The 19368-nt window shown below is 37.8% G+C and overlaps 1 protein-coding gene across 1 annotated transcript in view; it reads left to right on the top strand.

The window, feature by feature from the left end:
* Nucleotides 1-2551: 2551 nt before the first annotated feature.
* Nucleotides 2552-19368, top strand: part of RAB18 (RAB18, member RAS oncogene family) — a 38328-nt gene continuing 21511 nt past the window's right edge. Inside the window, exons 1-2 of the mRNA XM_046012797.1 lie at nt 2552-2775; nt 8116-8171. Coding sequence (XP_045868753.1) covers nt 2708-2775; nt 8116-8171 — 124 coding nt within the window. The 5' untranslated portion in view covers nt 2552-2707. The remainder of the gene's footprint in view (nt 2776-8115; nt 8172-19368) is intronic.

Here is a 19368-nt window from a genome sequence, read left to right on the forward strand (position 1 = left end):
AAAAAAGTAAGTAACATCTTTTTTTTTTTAAGATTTTGTTTATTTGATAGACGGAGATCACAAGTAGGCAGGGAGGCGGGCAGAGAGAGAGAGAGGGAAGCAGCCTCCCCGCTGAGCAGAAAGGCCAATGGTGGGGCTCGATCCCAGGACCCTGAGATCATGACCTGAGCCGAAGGCAAAGGCTCAACCAACTGAGCCACCCAGGTGCCCCCAAAGTAGATAATGTCCTAAATAATTATGAAAAGAGTGTGACTGCTTTGCAGACTCCTTGAGAGGGACCTCTAGGGCTCTGGGGATTATATTTAACTGCCCCAGAGTGGGAATGCTTTACAATACTGTGAGCTTCACAAATAAACTCTTGATACTATAGTCAAAAGTAAGGCAGATAGAGTCGATTCACTTTTCAAGGGCTATTTTGTGAGAGGTTGAGGTTACCGGGTTGGTACTACCTTCCAAAGTTAGGAATGGATTTGAGAATGTTCATTCAGTGAATTCACTCAACAAATATTTATTTAGGGGTGCCTGGGTGGCTCAGTCAGTTGAGTGTGGGACTCTTGGTTTTGGCTCAGGTCATGGTCATGGGGTCCTGAGATCGAGTCCTATGTCGGACTCGGTGCTCAGCATGGAATCTGGGATTCTCTCTCCCACGCCCTCCTCTCCCTCTGTAAACACCCCCCCCATGCACATACTCTTCTCTCACAAATAAATAAATAAATCTTTTAAATAAACACAAATATTTATTTAGCACATATTCTATGCCAGTAACTTTCAGATGCAAAAGATATAACAATAAATAGACAAAAATTACCTTCATGAAGCTTCCCTTCTGTTGGGTAAGACTACACAGTCAACAAAATAGTAAAATACATAGGGCACAGGAGCATGGTAAGGACTCTGCAGAAGAAGAATGCAAAGAGGTATAGGGATTGTTGGAAGGATTTGCACATTTCAGTAGTAGGGACAGAGGAGGACTCATTTGAGCAAAGGCAACATTCCAGCAAAGACCTGAAGGAAGTGAGGGAGCCATTTGGTTGTCTGGCAGAAAAGCTTTTCTAGGTATTTGAGAAAATTAGTTTTTAAAATTAATTCTAAATTTTATTTATATATTCTCTAATGAGATATCTATTATATCTGGCATTAGCTGCAAGTGTTAAGAAAACAAGATTTGGGGGTGCCTGGATAGCTCAGTGGGTTAAAGCCTCTGCCTTCGGCTCAGGTCATGATCCCAGGGTCCTGGGATCGAGCCCCGCGTCGGGCTCTCTGCTCAGCGGGGAGCCTGCTTCCCTTCCTATCTCTCTGCCTGCCTCTCTGCCTACTTGTGATCTCTGTCCGTCAAGCAAATAAATAAAATCTTAAAAAAAAAAGAAAATAAGATTTGAGAGCTAATGTTCATTTAGTGTCTGCCATGTATCAGGCACTTTGCTAAACATATGTGATGGTTGGTACTTTCACGAAGATTTGCAGATTAGTGAAGAAGATAAAGCATGTACCTACAATTCCTGCAGTTATGGGGGTAGCAGTTCTAATGAGGAGCAGTAGTTGGCTTGACGTTGCACCAACAGAGGTTTGTATGCACCTGATCTGACAGTTACATCTCTCTTCCACAGTGAACTGACATGTGACAGGTACTAGTCTTTAACCTAACAGAAGCTAAGCCAGGAGGTTAATAACACCCGACTGCACCTTTTACAGAGCGCTTGAGTTTACAAAGAGTGTTCATTAATTATCTCATTTAATCTTCGTAACAATTTTAAGTCAATAGTATTCTAAGACGTATTATTGGCTTTGACTGTGAGACAAGAAATAGGCTCAGAAGGCTAGATAATGTAACATGGTTGTATGGTATGGTGTGGGGTTTCTGAGCACAACAGTCAAGAGAGAGTTCTTGAGGAGTTGTATGGTGCAGCGAAAGGAGTTTATTTAAGTAGCATGTGGACAGGACCCGTGAGCAGAAAGGGCTTTACTTTTTGCTGTATGATGCTGGTGGTTATATGCTTAGTGCTCAAGGGGGAGGAGAGACGTGCAGAGAATATTAGATCATAAATGTTTTCTTCCTGTTTCTACTCCTGGAACTACTTTTACAAGATTTCTCTGGTGCTTATCATTCAGTTCAATATTAGCCACCAGTAAGACATACAGGTAGTCATGAGACTACAGCAAGCAAAACATATTTGAACCTTATCAAAACTATGCAGGCCGCAGGTCAGCCTTTTGGTCTGAGGGTGAACATTTTCCTGCTCCGATCCCTCAACAGGTAGCATTGGGACCTAAATTTAAGATATCTGCCTTCAAGCACAAGCTTTTCCTACTGCAATGCACCTGTTACGAGCAGCTGCTGAAATAAAAGAGCGTTATGCTCTGCCAGCTCAGTCCTTTCCCAAGTACACCACTGAAGGAGGGTTAGGTTAGGGCAGGGGAGGCGTAACCGCCTACAAACCAGGGCGAAATCACACGCGGCCCTTCCCCTCTGCGCTTGCGCAGAGGATGAATAAGCTCTCCGGAAAGACGCTGGGACACTGAGTTTGCGCAGACGCAGAGCTTCCCTAAGGCGGAACTGGGGCGACCGGGGCTTCTGCAACCTAAACACCCGGGGAGAAAGGAAGGTGGCAGACGTGCAGCGCTGCGCATGCGCGGGCACCTCTCTCCGGTGAAGGGTTGAGAACCGGAACGGGGTGGCCAGCTGGACTCAGAGAGGAGCAGCGTCAGGATGGACGAGGACGTGCTGACCACCCTGAAGATCCTCATCATCGGCGAGAGTGGCGTGGGCAAGTCTAGGTGAGGCGGGTCTGCGGGCGGTGACGAGGGCGGCGGGGCTCTCTGTGTCTCCGTGGCAGCTGTCTGCTGGGCCGCGTCGGGAACGGTAAAGGCGGCGGCCGGTGCGGGCCGGGCTGGGGGCGGCCTCTGCTGGTTCTCCCGGGCCTCTCCGCCGCGCTGTCCTGCAGCCCCTGCCCCTAGCGCCCGCCTGGTTGTCGGCCCCTGGCAGGCCCGACTTGTCTGGATACGTTCCCGTCCTGTCGTACCAAAGACAAAAACAATTCCGAGGGCCGCCTCTCGGTCGGCGGCTTCGCGGCCGAGGAGCTCAGGGCGTGGCGGGCGGGTTCCGGCCCGAGTGTGGCCGCGAGCGGAGCCCGGACTCGGCCCTGGGGTTCAGGTTCACTGTCACCCCGCGAGTTGAGTTGTAACTTCAGCACTTCGGTTCTTCTGTCAGGCTTTCTCTGACTACGTAGTATTCCACTCAGGAAGTTTCGCGACGCCGTGGGTCACATTCCTGGCCTGTTTCGGTGCCGCCCATTGCCGCTTCTCGCGTTGCCTCTGAGTCAGCTGTGGAAGAAGAACTCTTTGGTCTTCTGACGGCTTGAGTAATTCGCTTTAGTCGGAGATGCTAGAGTTTAAGCTCTGGACCGCCTTTGAGAACAAAGTGGCATTGTTCCTTCGCATTCTGCCGCATCGTTTAGAGATGAAAGAGCAAATCAGTGTTGTGTGTATTCTTTCTTGACTTTTTCTGGAGGGAAAAGAATAATTGATAGTAGTTGAGTATCAGGTAAGAACAATGACGCCCAGTGAGTGTTGCAAGCGGGTTGTGATTTCATCCAAGCCTTAGAACAAAGTTCTCCAGGTAAAGTTCTCCTTGCCATCTGATGATGATGATGATGATTACTAGGTTATATTCTTGGCTGTCTTGATTTTTAAACAATATTCCAATTCCAGGAGCTGTAATTTAATATTTTAGCTACATCTGCTGCTAAAGTTATCTTTCAGATCGCTACAAGTTGGACCTTTTTTTTTTAAAAGACTTTGTTTCTTTATTTGATAAGAGACACAGCAAGAGAGGGAGCACAAGCAGGGGGGAGTGGGAGAGGGAAAAGCAGGCTTCCCGCTGAGCAGGGAGCCCTATACGGGGCTCCATCCTAGGACCCTGGGATCATGACCCGATCCGAAGGAAGACGCTTAGCGACTGAGTCACCCAGATGCCCCAAGTTGTACTTCTTTAATTTGAATTTTGTTCTGTAATATGTTCTGCAATTTTTTATACTTTAAAAGTGTGACAGTACGCTTCCTAATTTTTCTCATTTAATAATTTTCTAATTTTTCTCATTTACCTCAGTGTATATTGGATGAGGGACTTGTACATAACAAGGAATGAATTAATGAAATACCGTGGGGTAGCAAAATAGTATGGGGAGTGTGTATGTATGCATTATTTAAAGGACTGAATAGGGCACCTGGGTGGCTTAGTTGGTTAAGCGTCTGCCTTCTGCTGAGTCCAGGATCCTAGAGTTCATGATCCCAGAGCCTTCAGATTGGCCTTGCCTTAGGCTCCCTGCTCAGAGGAGAGTCTGCTTCTCTGCCCCTCCCCTGGCTCATGCGCTCTCTCTCTCTCTCTCAGAGAAATAAATAAAATCTTCAAAAAAATAAGGACTGAATAAAGTACTTTTCATGATCACTGTTTGAGGGATAAAAAGCTAATATTTTGAGCATTGTCTGAATAGGACTTCTATAGCCTCGTGATCTTTCTTTCTTGAGATGTGATCCTCATTTAGGTTAAGGCATATGAAATGGCTGATTTTGAAGTCAGGAATGGTTGAATGTCACTTCACGTAGTTCAACCCCATCCAAGTTTGGTTGGCAGCATTTTCCTAAAGGTATTGGATGGATGACCAGTTAACCGTGTTAAAATTTTCTGGAAGTTTAGAGTGTTTATGTAATTGAGGTTTTTCCTTTAGTGCTAAATCAGTTAAGCGGATTTATCGGTTTCCTTAGTTCCCTCCCTTCAGACAAACTTGTTTGGATCGAATCTGCTCCAAACTTTTCTCAGTACTTAATGGTGAATTTTCAGCTTCTCACTGCAAAATTTTAACCTTTACCTCTTTCAAGAAAGGATTATGTTTAGGGAGAAAGTCGGCTTATTTTTCTAGCTAGATGAACATTATTGGTGCATGTGCCCTGCTATGGAAAACAACCTTGAACACTTATTCTTTTTGGGTATGATGAGAATAAATGACTCTACTAACACAGAAGCCTGTTCTTTTTAAGGTGAGTTAGTACACAAACATTTGTCTGGGATATAATCTGTAAGGGTTGTTCTGACCAGTAAGTTTGTTTCTTTACAGATGTAGAGTTAAGGGAAGTGAAATACCATTTGTATTGTTGCATGAGAAAGGACATCTTAAGAAAGACATCTTAAGTAATTGAAATGAGTGGGTTATTTTTCCAGTTTATTTCAGACTGTTGGAGTGTGATGAGCATGTGTGGTAGCAGCCAGGAGATCAAGATTATGAAACTGGTGTTGCCACTCGTGTGACCTTGTTTGTGATACTTGAACACTCTAGGTGTTCTTTTCTTATTTGAAAAAGGAGGTTGGAATAGAAATCCCTCAAACCTTATCTAACGCTAAATGTGTAAGATGCTCTGATTCTGTGGCTAGCCATGGTGAAGTAAAGAAGTAGCAAAGTGTTTCAGAAACTGGGAGGGATTATAGAGACCTTCTGTTAATTAAATTGCTGTCCTTCTGTGTCTCTGTGTATCCACATCCTTTTTGGCCAATTTCAGGTGTAAATTAAGAAATGCAGACTATTTATGATCACACTGCTTATTATAAATTTGGTTTCCTCTAAATGATATGGAGGTAGTTATTCCTTGTACCTGTAGCTCTGTGTGGAGAGTGTTTTGTTCCTTTGACATTGAAAATATGAATGCTTAACCAAATATCCTTTAAAGCATGGTTCTTAACCATTTTCTGTGGTTAAGAGTGGAGTCTTTAAAAATTTTAACAGCGAAATAGACTCTCTGCCTAGAAAAAAGCAGCACATTGAGTTTTGAATACATTTCCAGCTAACAGTATACCCCTGGCTAAGATCTCCTTACATTTAGAGCCAGTATTAAAATTTGTTGCTTTGGACCGTATCAGTTCCCTGGCTTTCCTGACAAGGGACCGTCAATGACAAGGATTATCATAAAGATTAGCGATTATGTAAGAAGAAATGCTGGCTCAAGTGTCTGGCACATTGTTGATGTTCAATAAATAATGGCCAATACCATTGTTATTATTTGTATTATTCTGGTATTTTTATTACTACTGCCACTGCTACTTTTATGTAATACTATTTAGTGTGGTGACTAAGTATGGATACTTACCTTTTCCATTCTTAAAATATGAGTAACTAAATTCTTAGTGAAATTTTTACTTTTGTTAATTTAAAAACTTACTGTTGGGGAGAGAAGAAAATTTTTGACAAGTGCAGTCTTTTAAGATTCTTGTTAGTGTTGTCACCTGACTCACATTGGAATAAACAAAGTTATAGTCAAGAGGGTACAATGTTAAGTGAAAAATCTGCTATTTATTTCACTTTTGTGGTGCTGGTTTCATGATAGACACAAGAAAGCAAAACCAAAAAAGGGAGAGTTAATCTTTTAAATACAATTAATGCACTGGATTTTGAATACCAAAAGGCCATTAATGTGTTGCATTATACTCTGGGGAAAAAAAAATCTCTAGCAGTAATAATTACAGCCTACAGAAATATGCATAATTTTTTTTTGCATTTCAGACATCTGATAGCTATATCCTTGATTTTGTTAATGCATGCGGGTCGATAAAACAGTCTTGTCCTATTGAAGGAGATAATGTGAATGAAGATTGATTAATTTTATAAATCTAGGGCTTTAACAAAAGCTTAAACTGCATTTTTGAAGAGCTTCTAATAATTGACACTTCCACCTTATATTAAATAAATAATTCTGGGATATATAAGATCTTTGAGTACTCATATGGTGTCCTTTTAGAAAAAATTTTAAATTCAGTTAAGTAACATATAATGTATTATTTGTTTCAGGGATACAGGTCTTTGATTCATCAGTCTTATTGTATGTGCTCATTACAACACACACCTTCCCCAGTGCCCTTCACCCAGTTACCCGTCTCTCCATTTCCCTTCTGCCCAGTGAGCCTCAGTTTGTTTCCCATGATTAAGAGTCTCTTATGGTTTGTCTCCCTCTCTGGTTTCTTCTTGTTTCATTTCTTCCTCTCTTCCCCTATGATCCTCTGTCTTGTTTCTTAAATTCCTGCTCATATGGTGTCTTTTGCTATTATTTCACCTCTTTTTTTCTAGGTTCTTTACTATTTCCTAGGTTTAGTCCTTCTTTAACCCACTGAGCCACCCAGGCGCCCCAGTTTAGTCCTTCTTATTGCTCACCATAACCATGGCTGTTGTCTTCGATTAATTTTCTTGCATTTTTTTTGCTGGCATTAACTTTTCAAAATGTGGAGCAGTTCTTTCCATTCTTTTTTTTTTTTTTTTTAATAAACGCTTTCAGAACTCCCTCTTCGTACTTGATTTCATACACCCAGTCTAGCATTGCTAGAGTATACCTCTTCTGGCTCTCGTGTGATCTACCTTCACTTTTAACTATGTGTTTTCTTCCCGCTTAGGTAGTAGTCCTACTACTACTTGTTACCAAGTGATAGATTTTCACAGCTTTCTGTTTCACTTGAATTCAGAGTGTAGTACGCATCAGATTTAAACAAAAAATTAATTTGTTGCATTCCAAGAGACTGATTTTCACCCCTTTTGTCCAAGTTGCAGTTTGACATATTGCTGATTCCATTTTCTCACATGGATATACCATTACAATTAAACAATCAAAACCAAACCCAAACCCAAATCTTTTCATACTTGGGAATTGTGTAAGAGAGCATGGGGAGTATAGTAATTAAACTGCTTTGCTCTTGGGATTCTTTCATTGCCTTTCCAATAATTTAAACCCTCTTTATGTACCTACAGTGAGGCAGTATTTGTGGGAGCAGACCTACATCAGCTATTCTTATCTGTGTCTAATTTATTGTTTAAAGGAGGCTCTTTGTTTTTTAGATTTTATTTATTTGAACGAGAGAGCAAGCGCAAATAGGGTGAGGGGCAGAGGGAGAAGCAGATTCGCTGTTGAGCAGGGAGCCCAATGTCGGGGGTTGATCCCAGAACTCTGGGATCACGACTAAGCCACTCAGGCGCCCATTATCTTTGTCTAATTTGTGACAAAATATAATAATCATGAACATTTATGAAATGGTTAGGAGAAAAGACAGATTTCTAATCTCTCTTTTTTTAACATCTTTTTTAGCCTACTCTTGAGGTTCACAGATGATACTTTTGATCCAGAACTTGCCGCAACGATAGGTAAGCCTATGTTTAAAGTTCAGTAGAAATGCCAGGTATTTTCTTGCCTTAAGTATGTTTTATGTAACTTTTTCTACCCTCCATCTACCACCCCGTTGCTTCCATGTCTTTTGAATTCTTTGTCTTTCCAGGCTTAACTGGTTTCATTGCATTTCTGGAGTCTTTGTAGATCTCATCAAGCAAAAATAATTCATTTGTTGTTTCATGGCACTTGGTTAACACCGTGGATATTACGATTGTCTGTACATACATTTTTTCTTGTACTATGGATTGCCTTTCATTTAGCAACGTACAGTTATCCGAGTATTTATTGTCTGTCAGGCACTCTCCTAAGGGTGGGGTTATAATGATGAATTATATGGACTCAGTGTCTATCATCACGGACCTACCAGTATCATGTAATAGTAGAGTGTGTTAATTCTGCGTTTTTAGCATTTGCTACTATATCCTGCGTATATTGTGAACTCACATGTTTACTGACATTAGTTATTAAATATCATTAGGAGCAATAATACCTAAATGCCTTTTTAAAATGAAATTTAGATTGCTGGAAAGTGGTTTGCCCCATTAGCTCACTAGAATATATGAGAAGATTGAGCTAGTTAGTGTGTGTATCCCGTGTTCAGGGAGTAGATGACAATATGAAGGTATCAAGAGACAGCTTGCATTGTGAAAGAGCTGAGTCAGAGTAGGAGAGTGGTCTTGGCTCTGCCTTAAACCAGTTGTCTAGATCTTGAGGAAGTCCTTTAACCTCACTGTTTTCACCGATAAATGGAAGAGTTTTGGTGAGAGACAATGTGTTTTTCTTACAGCTCTAAAATTTCATGATCTGTTGAGTGGAATGTAATAAATATGATCCTAGCATTATTATTAAGGAAAATAAAGAGTTTCTCTTAACTGGCTTTGTTTTCATTTATTGTGTGTGTGGATTTGTATTTTTTTCTTTTTTTCAAATGTTAAGTAATTTCATACTAGAGAAAAGTTGTAAAAATAGTACAAGAATTCTTATATGTCCCCAAATGTTAATATTTATCTCATATGCTTGTCATGCTCTCTCTAAATACACACACACACACACACACACACATACACACAGTGTTCTTGTTTTTTTTTTGAATTTAGAGTAAAATTGCAGACAAGATTAACCTCTAAATATTTTAATGTGTATTTCCTGAATGAACTTGGATATAGTTCTGCTGTATACAGACAGATTTCATTAATTGTCCTCCTAATGTCTTACTTAGCAAAAGAAAAAAATTATTTCTGGTCCAGGATCCAGTCCATGATCACAACTGAGTTTAGTTGTTATTTCTCTTCACTGTCTTAATCTGGGCAGTTCTTTGATCTTTCTTTTGTCTTTCCTGGCCTTGACATTATTGAGTACATACCAGCTCAGTTGTGTAGATTATCCTTCAGTTGCATCTGTCAAATATGTCCTCGTGGTTAGATTCAGCTTATGGATTTTTGGTGGGAATTCCACAAAGTGCTTCTCAGAGCATGGTGTGTATTTGTACCATATATTTGTATCATGATTGGTGATAGGACTTTGGTTACTTAAGGCGATACATGCCCAGTTTCTTTAAAGTGTCACCCTGTCATTCTAAGTATGGTGGTTGTCAAACAGTGATTTTTTAGATTCCATCATTCTGTCTATATTTTTTATTTAGAATTCTGCAAGGAAGATCTTTTTTGTTTCTTTTTATCAATATGAACTCATAGTGCCTCTAAATGTTTAATAGGTTATCCCAAGGCATTATTTAGCCTTTGTGTGGCATATTAACTTTTACAGATTTACTTTTATGTGTGTCAAAAGAAATCATTTAAAGCACTAGTAATTTAAAATCTATTTTAATTTGGCTTTGATATATTATTTGTTAAGATTCTTTTTTTTTTTTTTTTTTTTTTTTGACAGAGATCACAAGCAGGCAGAGAGAGAGAGAGAGAGAGAGAGGAGGAAGCAGGCTCCCCACTGAGCAGGGAGCCCTATGTTCTTTAAACAATTAGTAATAAAACTTCATTTCACTCAGTACATGCCTAGCAATGGATAGCAAGGAGTAGAAGAGTTGTAACTGGCAGAAAAATGAATTTGCCTAGAGTTAAAATTTTACTAAGGGAATGATCAATATATAATACAAAGTTATCTGTCTTCATTTCAAACCCAAATGAAATCTGGAGAGTTGGACAATGACAAATTATGTATTGTCCTCATTGTTAAAAAGGCTTTGTCTGCTTTAAAAATAAATACTAAGATTGTGGCTTACTAATGACGTATATAATTTGTTCCCCAAATGGGCTCTGGGTCTTGGAAGGTATCTTTTACATTTAGGCATCAGATTATTTTCTGCCTGAGGTTGTAACTAATATACACACGAACTCTTAAACTAAAACAATTAGTTCAGTTGCTAATAGCCTTGTAAAAATTAGTGTTTTGTGGTAAATTAGTATTTTACTGGTAAAATAGTAAGGAAAGCACACCTTTTTTTTTCTTTTTTCTTTCTTTCTTTTTTTTTTATCATATTTTTAAGTTTTGTTTTATTTTTTCAGTATACCAAAATTAATTGTTTATGCACCACACCGTGCTCCATGCAATACGTGCCCTCCTTAATACCCACCACCAAGCTCAGCCAAACCTCCTCCCTTCTCCCCTCCAAAACCCTCAGTTTGTTTCTCAGAGTCCACGGTCTCTCATGGTTCGTCTCCCCCTCCTGAATTCCCCCAACTCCCTTCTCCTTTCCTTCTCCCCATGTCCTCCATGTTATTCCTTATGCTCCACAAGTAAGTGAAACCATATGATAATTGACTCGCTCTGCCTGACTTAGTTCACTCAGCATAATCTCCTCCAATCCTGTCCATGTTGATACAAAAGTTGGGTATTCACCCTTTTTGATGGAGGCGTAATATTCCATTGTATATATGGACCATATCTTCTTTATCCATTCGTCTGTTGAAGGGCATCTTGGCTCTTTCCACAGTTTGGCGATTGTGGCCATTGCTGCTATAAACATTGGAGTACCGATGGCCCTTCTTTTCACTACATCTGTATCTTTGGGGTAAATACCCAATAGTGCGATTGCAGGGTCCTAGGGGAGCTTTATTTTTAATTCCTTAAGGTATCTCCACACTGTTTTCGAAAGTCTCTACACCAACTTGCATTCCCACCAATAGTGTAACAGGGTTCCCCTTTCTCCACATCTTCTCCAGCACTTGTTGTTTACTGTCTTGTTGATTTAGGCCATTCTAACTTGGTGTAAGGTGGTATCTCAATGTGGTTTTGATTTCAGTCTCCCTAATGGCTAATGATGATGAACATTTTTTCATGTCTGATAGCCATTTGTGTATCTTCTTTGGAGAAGTGTCTGTTCATGTCTTCTGCCCATTTTTTCATATGATTATCTGTTTTGGGGGTGTTGAGTTTGAGGAGTTCTTTATAGATTTTGGATACCAGCCCTTTGTCTGTAGTGTCACTGCGAATATCCTCTCCCATTCCATGGGTTGCCTTTTTGTTTTGTTGACTGTTTCCTTTGCAAAAGTTCCTTTTTGCTTTTGTTTCCTTTGCAAAAGTTCCTTTTTGCTTTTCTTTTGCCTTTGGAGACATGTCTTAAAAGAAGTTGCTGAGGTCGATGTCGAAGAGGTTACTGCCTGCATTCTCCTCTAGGATTTTGATAGATTTCCTGCCTCATGTCAAGATCTTTTATCCATTTCAAGTTTATCTTTGTGTATGGTGTAAGAGAATGGTCAGGCTTCATTCTTCTGTACAGAGCTGTCCGATAGGAAAGCACACCTTCATCTTTCAGTAATAGAGTGAGACATTCAGGTTTCAGTCTTGTATAAAATATTCTTTCAACATAATTCGTGGATTTTGAATCCGAGGACAGTACAGTAAAGTTGGCATTTTCTTCTTTTGCTTTCTGGTGGTTAACTAGAATAACAACAAAGAGAGGGACAAACTAAAACACAAACCCCATATTCCACTAAAATAGAAGAAAGCTAAAAACCCCAGGCCACAAAATAGGTGGAATGGCTGCCATAGGCAGTGAGCCTAAGCAGGCTGTATGTGGGAAGAAGTAGAGTGAGTATGCCACAACTGCAGAGCCTGGAACCAGCAAGAGAAGCTTCATGACCCTGACAGGCCCACCCTGAGATGCAAAGCCTAAATCCCTTGTTTGCAAAAGCAAAATGGGTTTTCTTGTGTTTGTTTTGTTTTGTTTTGTTTTAAGCTAATGGCAGGAGTTTGATTCTAAGAAGTTGGGGAGATGAAGCCAAATAAAGAATCACACAAACAAGACATTTTTACGTTTGTCTGTCTCTGAAGCAGTAGGGGAAGTAATGGCTTTTCATTGTGAAAACCTCAAGGCTGCCTCTCTCCATTGGTTGTTGAAAAGTAAAAAAACAAACAGAAAAACTTAAATGATTCGCATATGAAACCTTGAACCAAAACATAGTTTTGATGGTCAAGAACTAGAACCACTGTAGCCTTCTGCATGAATCTCTTACAAATAGCATGTCCAGAAAAACTTCACCTCCTTTAAAGATGAATTATGAAAAGGATTTCAGCTAAAGGCCACCCTGACCACTCAAGAATCATAAAGAAAGAAGGAAAGCAGAAAACAACGGACAGATGAAAACTCAGCAGAAGAAATATTTCTGTAGAGAAGATGAAAATCATGCCTTGCTGTTTTGCTATGAATGTAAGACAGTTTTTGGAAGTATTTACCCCTGAAAGCACAAAGCAGTGGTACAAGAGTTCAGGAAGAGATAGTGAGACTGCAGTGTAGGCTGATGGAGAGGAAAGAAAATAAGGTAAGAAAATGAAACCATCACTGAAATAAAGGTGAAATTAGAAGTATCACAAGGGATTGTAGAGATTGTGAAAAACAAAATAAAAGACTATAGAAGCTAAAGATGGAAGAAGTGGGTAGAATTTACCAAAATGAATGAAAATGTTAAAACACATTGGAGAGAAAAAATGATATGGAAATTAGAAAAGGAAATTCAGCATATGTATATTTGAAACTCAGAAGAAGAAATAGAATGAGACAACAAATATTTAAAGGTATAATCCAAGATAATATTTCTGACATAAAAATAAATACACATATACACAACAAACACACACACAGATAAGAATATTTTGACTGGGTTTTTTGTTTTTGCTTCAAGGGGATGTTTGGAAAAACAAAAGGCATCAGGTTTCTTTTTCTGCTTGTGGAAATTAGTTACACTAATTTTATATAAGCTTATTAAATTGGCAAAATTTGCTTCATATTAGAGTTTTTAATTTTTATTTTTTAAAAGTTTTTTATTTTTTAATGTACCTTGTTTTAGGTGGCTGAGAATACAAAGTGCTGTGAGTAAAACATTTTTCAAATAAAAAAAATTAGAAAATTTATTTCTTTAAATTAAAATTTGGAACAAGTTCTCTACTTTTTCTTTAAAGATTTTTTTTATTTATTTGAGAGAGAAGAGAGAGCACGTGCAAGTGGGAGGAGGAGCCGAGGGAGAGGGAGAAAATCTTAGGCAGGCTCCACACTCAGTGCAGAGCCTGATGCAGGGCTTGATCTCACAACCCTGGTATCATGACCTGAACTGAAATCTAGAGTTGGACATTAACTGACTGAGCCACTCTGGCACCCTGAGGAATATATTTATTTAATTGTTTGAGAAATTCTTCATTTTTTTCTTTCTCTCCTTTTTACCTTTTTTTTTTTTTTTAAGATTATTTATTTATTTATTTATTTGACAGAGAGAGAGAGAGAACACAAGCAGGGGACGTAGAGAGGGAGAAGTAGGCTTGCTGCTGAGCAGGGAGCTCGATGGGGGGCTCAATCCGAGGCCCCTAGGATCATGACCTGAGCCGAAGGCAGATGCTTAACAACTGAGCTACCCAGGCGCCCCTCCCTAAACATTTTTTATCTCGCTGTTACTTTTTGCCATAAAACCATTATACTGTATATCTCCCTTTAGGTAGTCATCAAAAAAGCCCTGGCTTCATCTCAGAAACTTTAATCTTCATAAGGTTTTGTACATCTTTTCTCATGCCCAGCTTTCCCTCCTTCTCAACTCTTAAAATATATTTACTCTGTCCTCTGGGGTAGCAGAGCACTTACCTCATTTTATTGTTGATACTTTTAAAGTTTATAAACTCAGTTTTGGGGATCTAGGTTCTCATAATCGTTTCTCCATGGGATCCTTAAAGCTTTTATAGTACCCCTCTTGATGTCATCTTACCCCGATGTTCTCACCCTCCCTCCTTCCAAAATAACTAGCAGGTAAAGCAGGAATTTTTATATTCCTTGATGAGAAGGAGGAAACTGACTTAAGGAGGTTAAGCTTCTGCCTATCTAGACCTCAGTGAGAGCAGATACTAAACCCATCCTCCTAACTTCTAACTTGGTATTCTTTTAATCACGACGTAGTAATACAGAAATAAAAAGGATCAAACACAGGTTTGAACAGAATGTCAAAAATGTTGAACAGAAGAAGGAAGCAACAGAATTAAAATATGTCAGTTAATTACATGTGAATAAGTCCAATTCTAGTAACTCACATTGTCAGATGGAATTGAAGAGTACTTAAATAACGAAAGGTTGAAAATAAAGGGATGAGCCAGGCAAATGCAACAATATAAAAGCAGAGGTGGTAATATAATGTAATTTAGAGTAGAATTTAAGGTTAGTGCACTGGATATAATGAAATAAGATAGTATGTAATAATGAGAGGCCCAGTTAATTAACAAAGTAGCTGTAACAATCATAACAAGTAGGAACCAAACATAGATGTTATGTATAAGAGCAAAACCTCTTCAAAGCATGAGAGTCTGATGAAAATGCAGTTATATTAGGAGACTTGTTAAATCTCTTTCATAATTAAATAGATCCAAAAGACACAAATGAGACCATAGGAAAATAGAATAACATAATTAATAGATTTTTTTTTTTTTTTAAGATTTTAAAAATCCCTACATCCACCGTGGGGCTTGAACTTGCCATTCCAAGGTCAAGAGTTGCATGCTCTATTGACAGAGCCAGCCAGACACCCCTTAGTCAACACATTTTTTTTTTTTTAAGATTTATTTATTTAATCGAGATAGAGATCCTGGCTGGGGTAGGGGGATAGGATGGGGGTGGAAGAGGCAGAAGGAGAGGGAGAGGGTCTTAAGCAGACTCTGTGCTAAATGTGGAGTCTGACACAAGGCTCAGATCTCATGACCCTGAGATCATGACCTGAGCGGAAACCAAGAGTTGGTCCCTTAACCAACTGGGCCATGAAGGTGCCCCAGTCAAATCTTTTGAGTGAAGAACTCATTACTTCAAAAGCACATGGAACAGTTTTACAGAATCAGTCTTGGACTTAGTAGCAAAGTAAATTGTAAATCAGAAAGAAGCAGAAATTTTGTAATACATGTTCTCCGATAATTTATTCTTTTAGAAAATATTTTTTATATTTTATATTCCTAGTGTAAGAATAGACAGTGTTTTTTTTTTAATTACCATACAGTAAAATTGACCCCTTTCTGGTACATAGTTTTTAAAATTTTAACATGTGTTATACAAATGCATATAGTTATTTAATCATTACTACAGTCAGGATATGAAACAGTTCCATCATTCTAAAAAACTAGTGTCTTTTTAGTCATACTTTTCCCCTGCCTCTAGCCTCTGGCAACCACTGGCCAGTCTTCATCACTATAACTTTATCTTTTTGAGAATGTCCTATAAATTGAATATCTAATGTAAACTTTTCAGACTTTTTTTCCCCTTAGCATATTGCCTTTGAGCTGTACCCAAGTTCTTGCATGCCAGTAGTTTGTTTCTTTTTACTGCTGGGTTATATTCCATTTTGTGGATGTTTCACGTCCACTTTTTATAGGATATTGGATAGTTTCCAGTTTTTGGTGGTTATGAATAGACCTGTAGTAAACATTTAGGGATAGGATTTTATATGAATATAAATTTTTATTTCTTTAGAGTAAATACCCAGTAATAGGATTGCTGGATCATATGGTAAATGCATGTTTAAATTTGGAAAATAGTTCATCCATTTCTTAATAAAGTGATTATGTCATTTTACATATCTACTAGCAGTATATAAAAGTTCCTGTTTCCACATCCTCACCTGTTATACCTAGCATAATTAGACTTTAAAAATTTAACCATTCTTATAGGTATGTATGTGTTGGTAGTCTCATTGTGGTTTAATTTGCATTGTCTAATGACCAGTGATGTTGAGTGTCTTTAAAGTTCTTATTTGCTGGGACACCTGGTTGGCTCAGTCCGTTAAGCGTCTGTCTTCAGCTCAGGTCATGATCCCAGTGTCCTGGGATCAAGTCCTGCATCGGGCTCCCTGCTCATAGGGATCCTGCTTTGTCCCTCTCCCTCTGTCTGCTGCTCTGCCTGCTTGTATTCTGTCTCTCTCTGTCAAACAAATAAGTAAAAATAAAAGTCTTTTTAAAAAGTTCTTATTTACTATCTATTGAGCAGTATTTTGAGTGTGTGTGATGTGAATAAATCTTTTGTTCATTTTTAAATTTTTTCTTATTGTTGAGTTTTGAGAGTTCTTATATATTATGCATACGAACCCCTTATTACATGATATATGCTTTGCTGATATTTTCTTGGACTGCGGCTCCTCTTGTCATTCTTTTAACAGTTTATTTCTAAAAGCAGAAGTTTATTGTTTTGATAAATCCAATTTGTCAATTTTTTCTAATCAGTGTTTTCAGTGTTACATTTTCTGCTTAACAGAGCATTGCTGTGATTTTTCTCTGTGTTTTCCTCTAGAAGTTGTATAGTTTCATGTGTTACATTAGGTCTGTGATTCATTTTGAATTAATTTTTGTATACAGTGTAAAGTATATGAATCGATGTTCTTTTCTTTTTTTTTTCCCCTAATATGTTCTAAAACTATTTGTTGAAAATAGTTTTTGTTGAAAGTCCTTTCTGCACTGCATTGCTTTTGCGCCTTTCTAAAAACTTGGTTGTTTATATATGGTGAGTCTATTTCTGGACTTTCTTCTATCCCATTAATCTATTTGTCTATGTCAGTGCTTCATTGTCCTGATTTCTGTAGCTTTATAGTAGGCCTAGAAGTCATGTATTCTTAGTCTAAGAGTTCTGTTACTTTTTCAGAGTTATTTTGGCTCTGGTGTCTGTATTTCCCAATGAATTTTAGAATCAGTTTGTTGATTTAAAAATAAAAGCCTTCTAGGATTTTTATAGATCCTATATAGATCAATTTGGGGGGAGAATTGACCTTTTAACAACATTGAGTCTTACAATCACAGAACAAATTATATGTCTCCAGTCATTTGGGTCTTTCAAAATTTATTTCAGAGTGGTTATATGTCTTTTACATCTTTTGTCAGATTTAGCCCTAAATATTTAATAGAGTTTTATTAAAAATGTTAAAATTTAAAAAAGAATCTTTTGTTCATTGATGATATATAGAAATACAATAGATTTTTAAAAAACATTTTGTTTGTATCCTCCAACCTTGCTAAACTTGCTTCTAGTTCTAGGAATTTTTTTATTTAATTTTTTTTTAATCCTGTAGGTTCCATTGAATTTCTACATTTTTTTTCTTTCCAATCTGGGTTCTTTTTATTTCTTGTCTTACTGCCCTGGCTTTAAAAAAAAAAAAAGATTTTTTTTTTTTTTTTTTTCTTAAAAAAGCGAAGAGGGCTGGTATTTGTCTTTTGTTCCCAGTGTGAAGAGGAAAAATATTCAGTCTTTTACCATTAAGTGTGATGTTAGCTGTATGTTTTTCATAGATGCCCTTTATCAGGTTGAGAAATTTCCCTTCTGTTTCTAGTTTGCTGAGAGGTGTTATCAGGAATGCATGTTGGATTTTGTTAAGTGCATTTCCTGCATTTGATGATGATCATATGGAAGTTTCTTTTTTTAGTTTAATGTAGTAAAGTCCCTATTGATTTTTTTCAGTGTTAAGTCAACCTTTTGTTCCTAGGATAATACCCACTTGGTTGTGATGTGTTGTTCTCTTATACATATTTGGATTAGTTATGATAAAATTTTGTTTAGGATTTTCATCTGAGTCATGAAGAATGTTAGTCTATATAGCTTTTAATTATAATGTCTTTGGTTTTGGTATCAGGGTAATGTACATTTGATACAGTGACTAAGAAAGTATTCACTCTTCATGTTTCTGGAGGAGTTTGTTTAGAATGGATTATTATTTAAATGTTCAGTAGAATTTACTCTGGGCCTGAAGTTTTTTTCATGGAAAGGTTTTTAATCATAGATTCAATTTCTTTAATAGATGCAGGACTCTCCAGTTACCTATTTATTTTTTATTGTGGTAAAATAAACATAAAATTTACCATTTTAACCATTTTTAAGTTTACAGTTCAGTGGCAGTAAGTATATTTGCTTTGTTTTGCAACCATCACCACTATCCGTTTTCAGAACTTTTTCGTCACCTCAGACAGGAACTCTGTACCAATTAAACAATAGCTTTCACTCCACTTTCCTCTCAGCCTGTGAAACTTTATTCTGTCTTCTGCTTTTATGAATTTGCCTATTCTAGAATTATACAATATTTGTCCTTTTATGAGTAGCTTATTTCACTTACCTTAATATTTTCAAGGTTCATCTGTGTTGTAGCATATATCAGAATTTCATTCCATTTTATGACTGAATAATGTTCCATGATATGTAAAAACCACATTTTGCTTATCTTCATCTATTCATGGGCACTTGAGTTGCTTCAGCCTTGTGGTGTGAGTAATACTGCTATCAGCATTGTTATGCAAGTATCTGTTTGAGTTTCTGCTATTACTTCTTTTGGGTATATACCCAGGAGTGGAATTGCTGCATGATATGGTAATTGTATTTTTAGCTTTTTGAGGAAACATCAAACTATTTTTCACAGTGACTCTACCATTTTACATTCCAACAAGCAATGCACAGGGGTTCCAGTTTCTCTATATCCTTGTTACCTTTTGTTATTTTTTTTAAAATAGCTATCTTAATGGGTATGAGGAATGGTATCTCATGTAGTTTTGATTTTTGATTTGCATTTTCCTAATGGGTAATGATGTTTAGCATCTTTTCATGTGCTTATTGGCCATTTGTATATATGTCTATTCAAATCCTTTCCCCATTTTTGAATTAGGTTATTTTGTTATTGTTTTTGAATTATAGTTCTTCATGTATTAGTGATACTAATCCCTTATCAGCTA

Source organism: Meles meles, chromosome 7 (genome assembly GCF_922984935.1).
Source record: "Meles meles chromosome 7, mMelMel3.1 paternal haplotype, whole genome shotgun sequence".
Classification (NCBI taxonomy): domain Eukaryota; kingdom Metazoa; phylum Chordata; class Mammalia; order Carnivora; family Mustelidae; genus Meles; species Meles meles.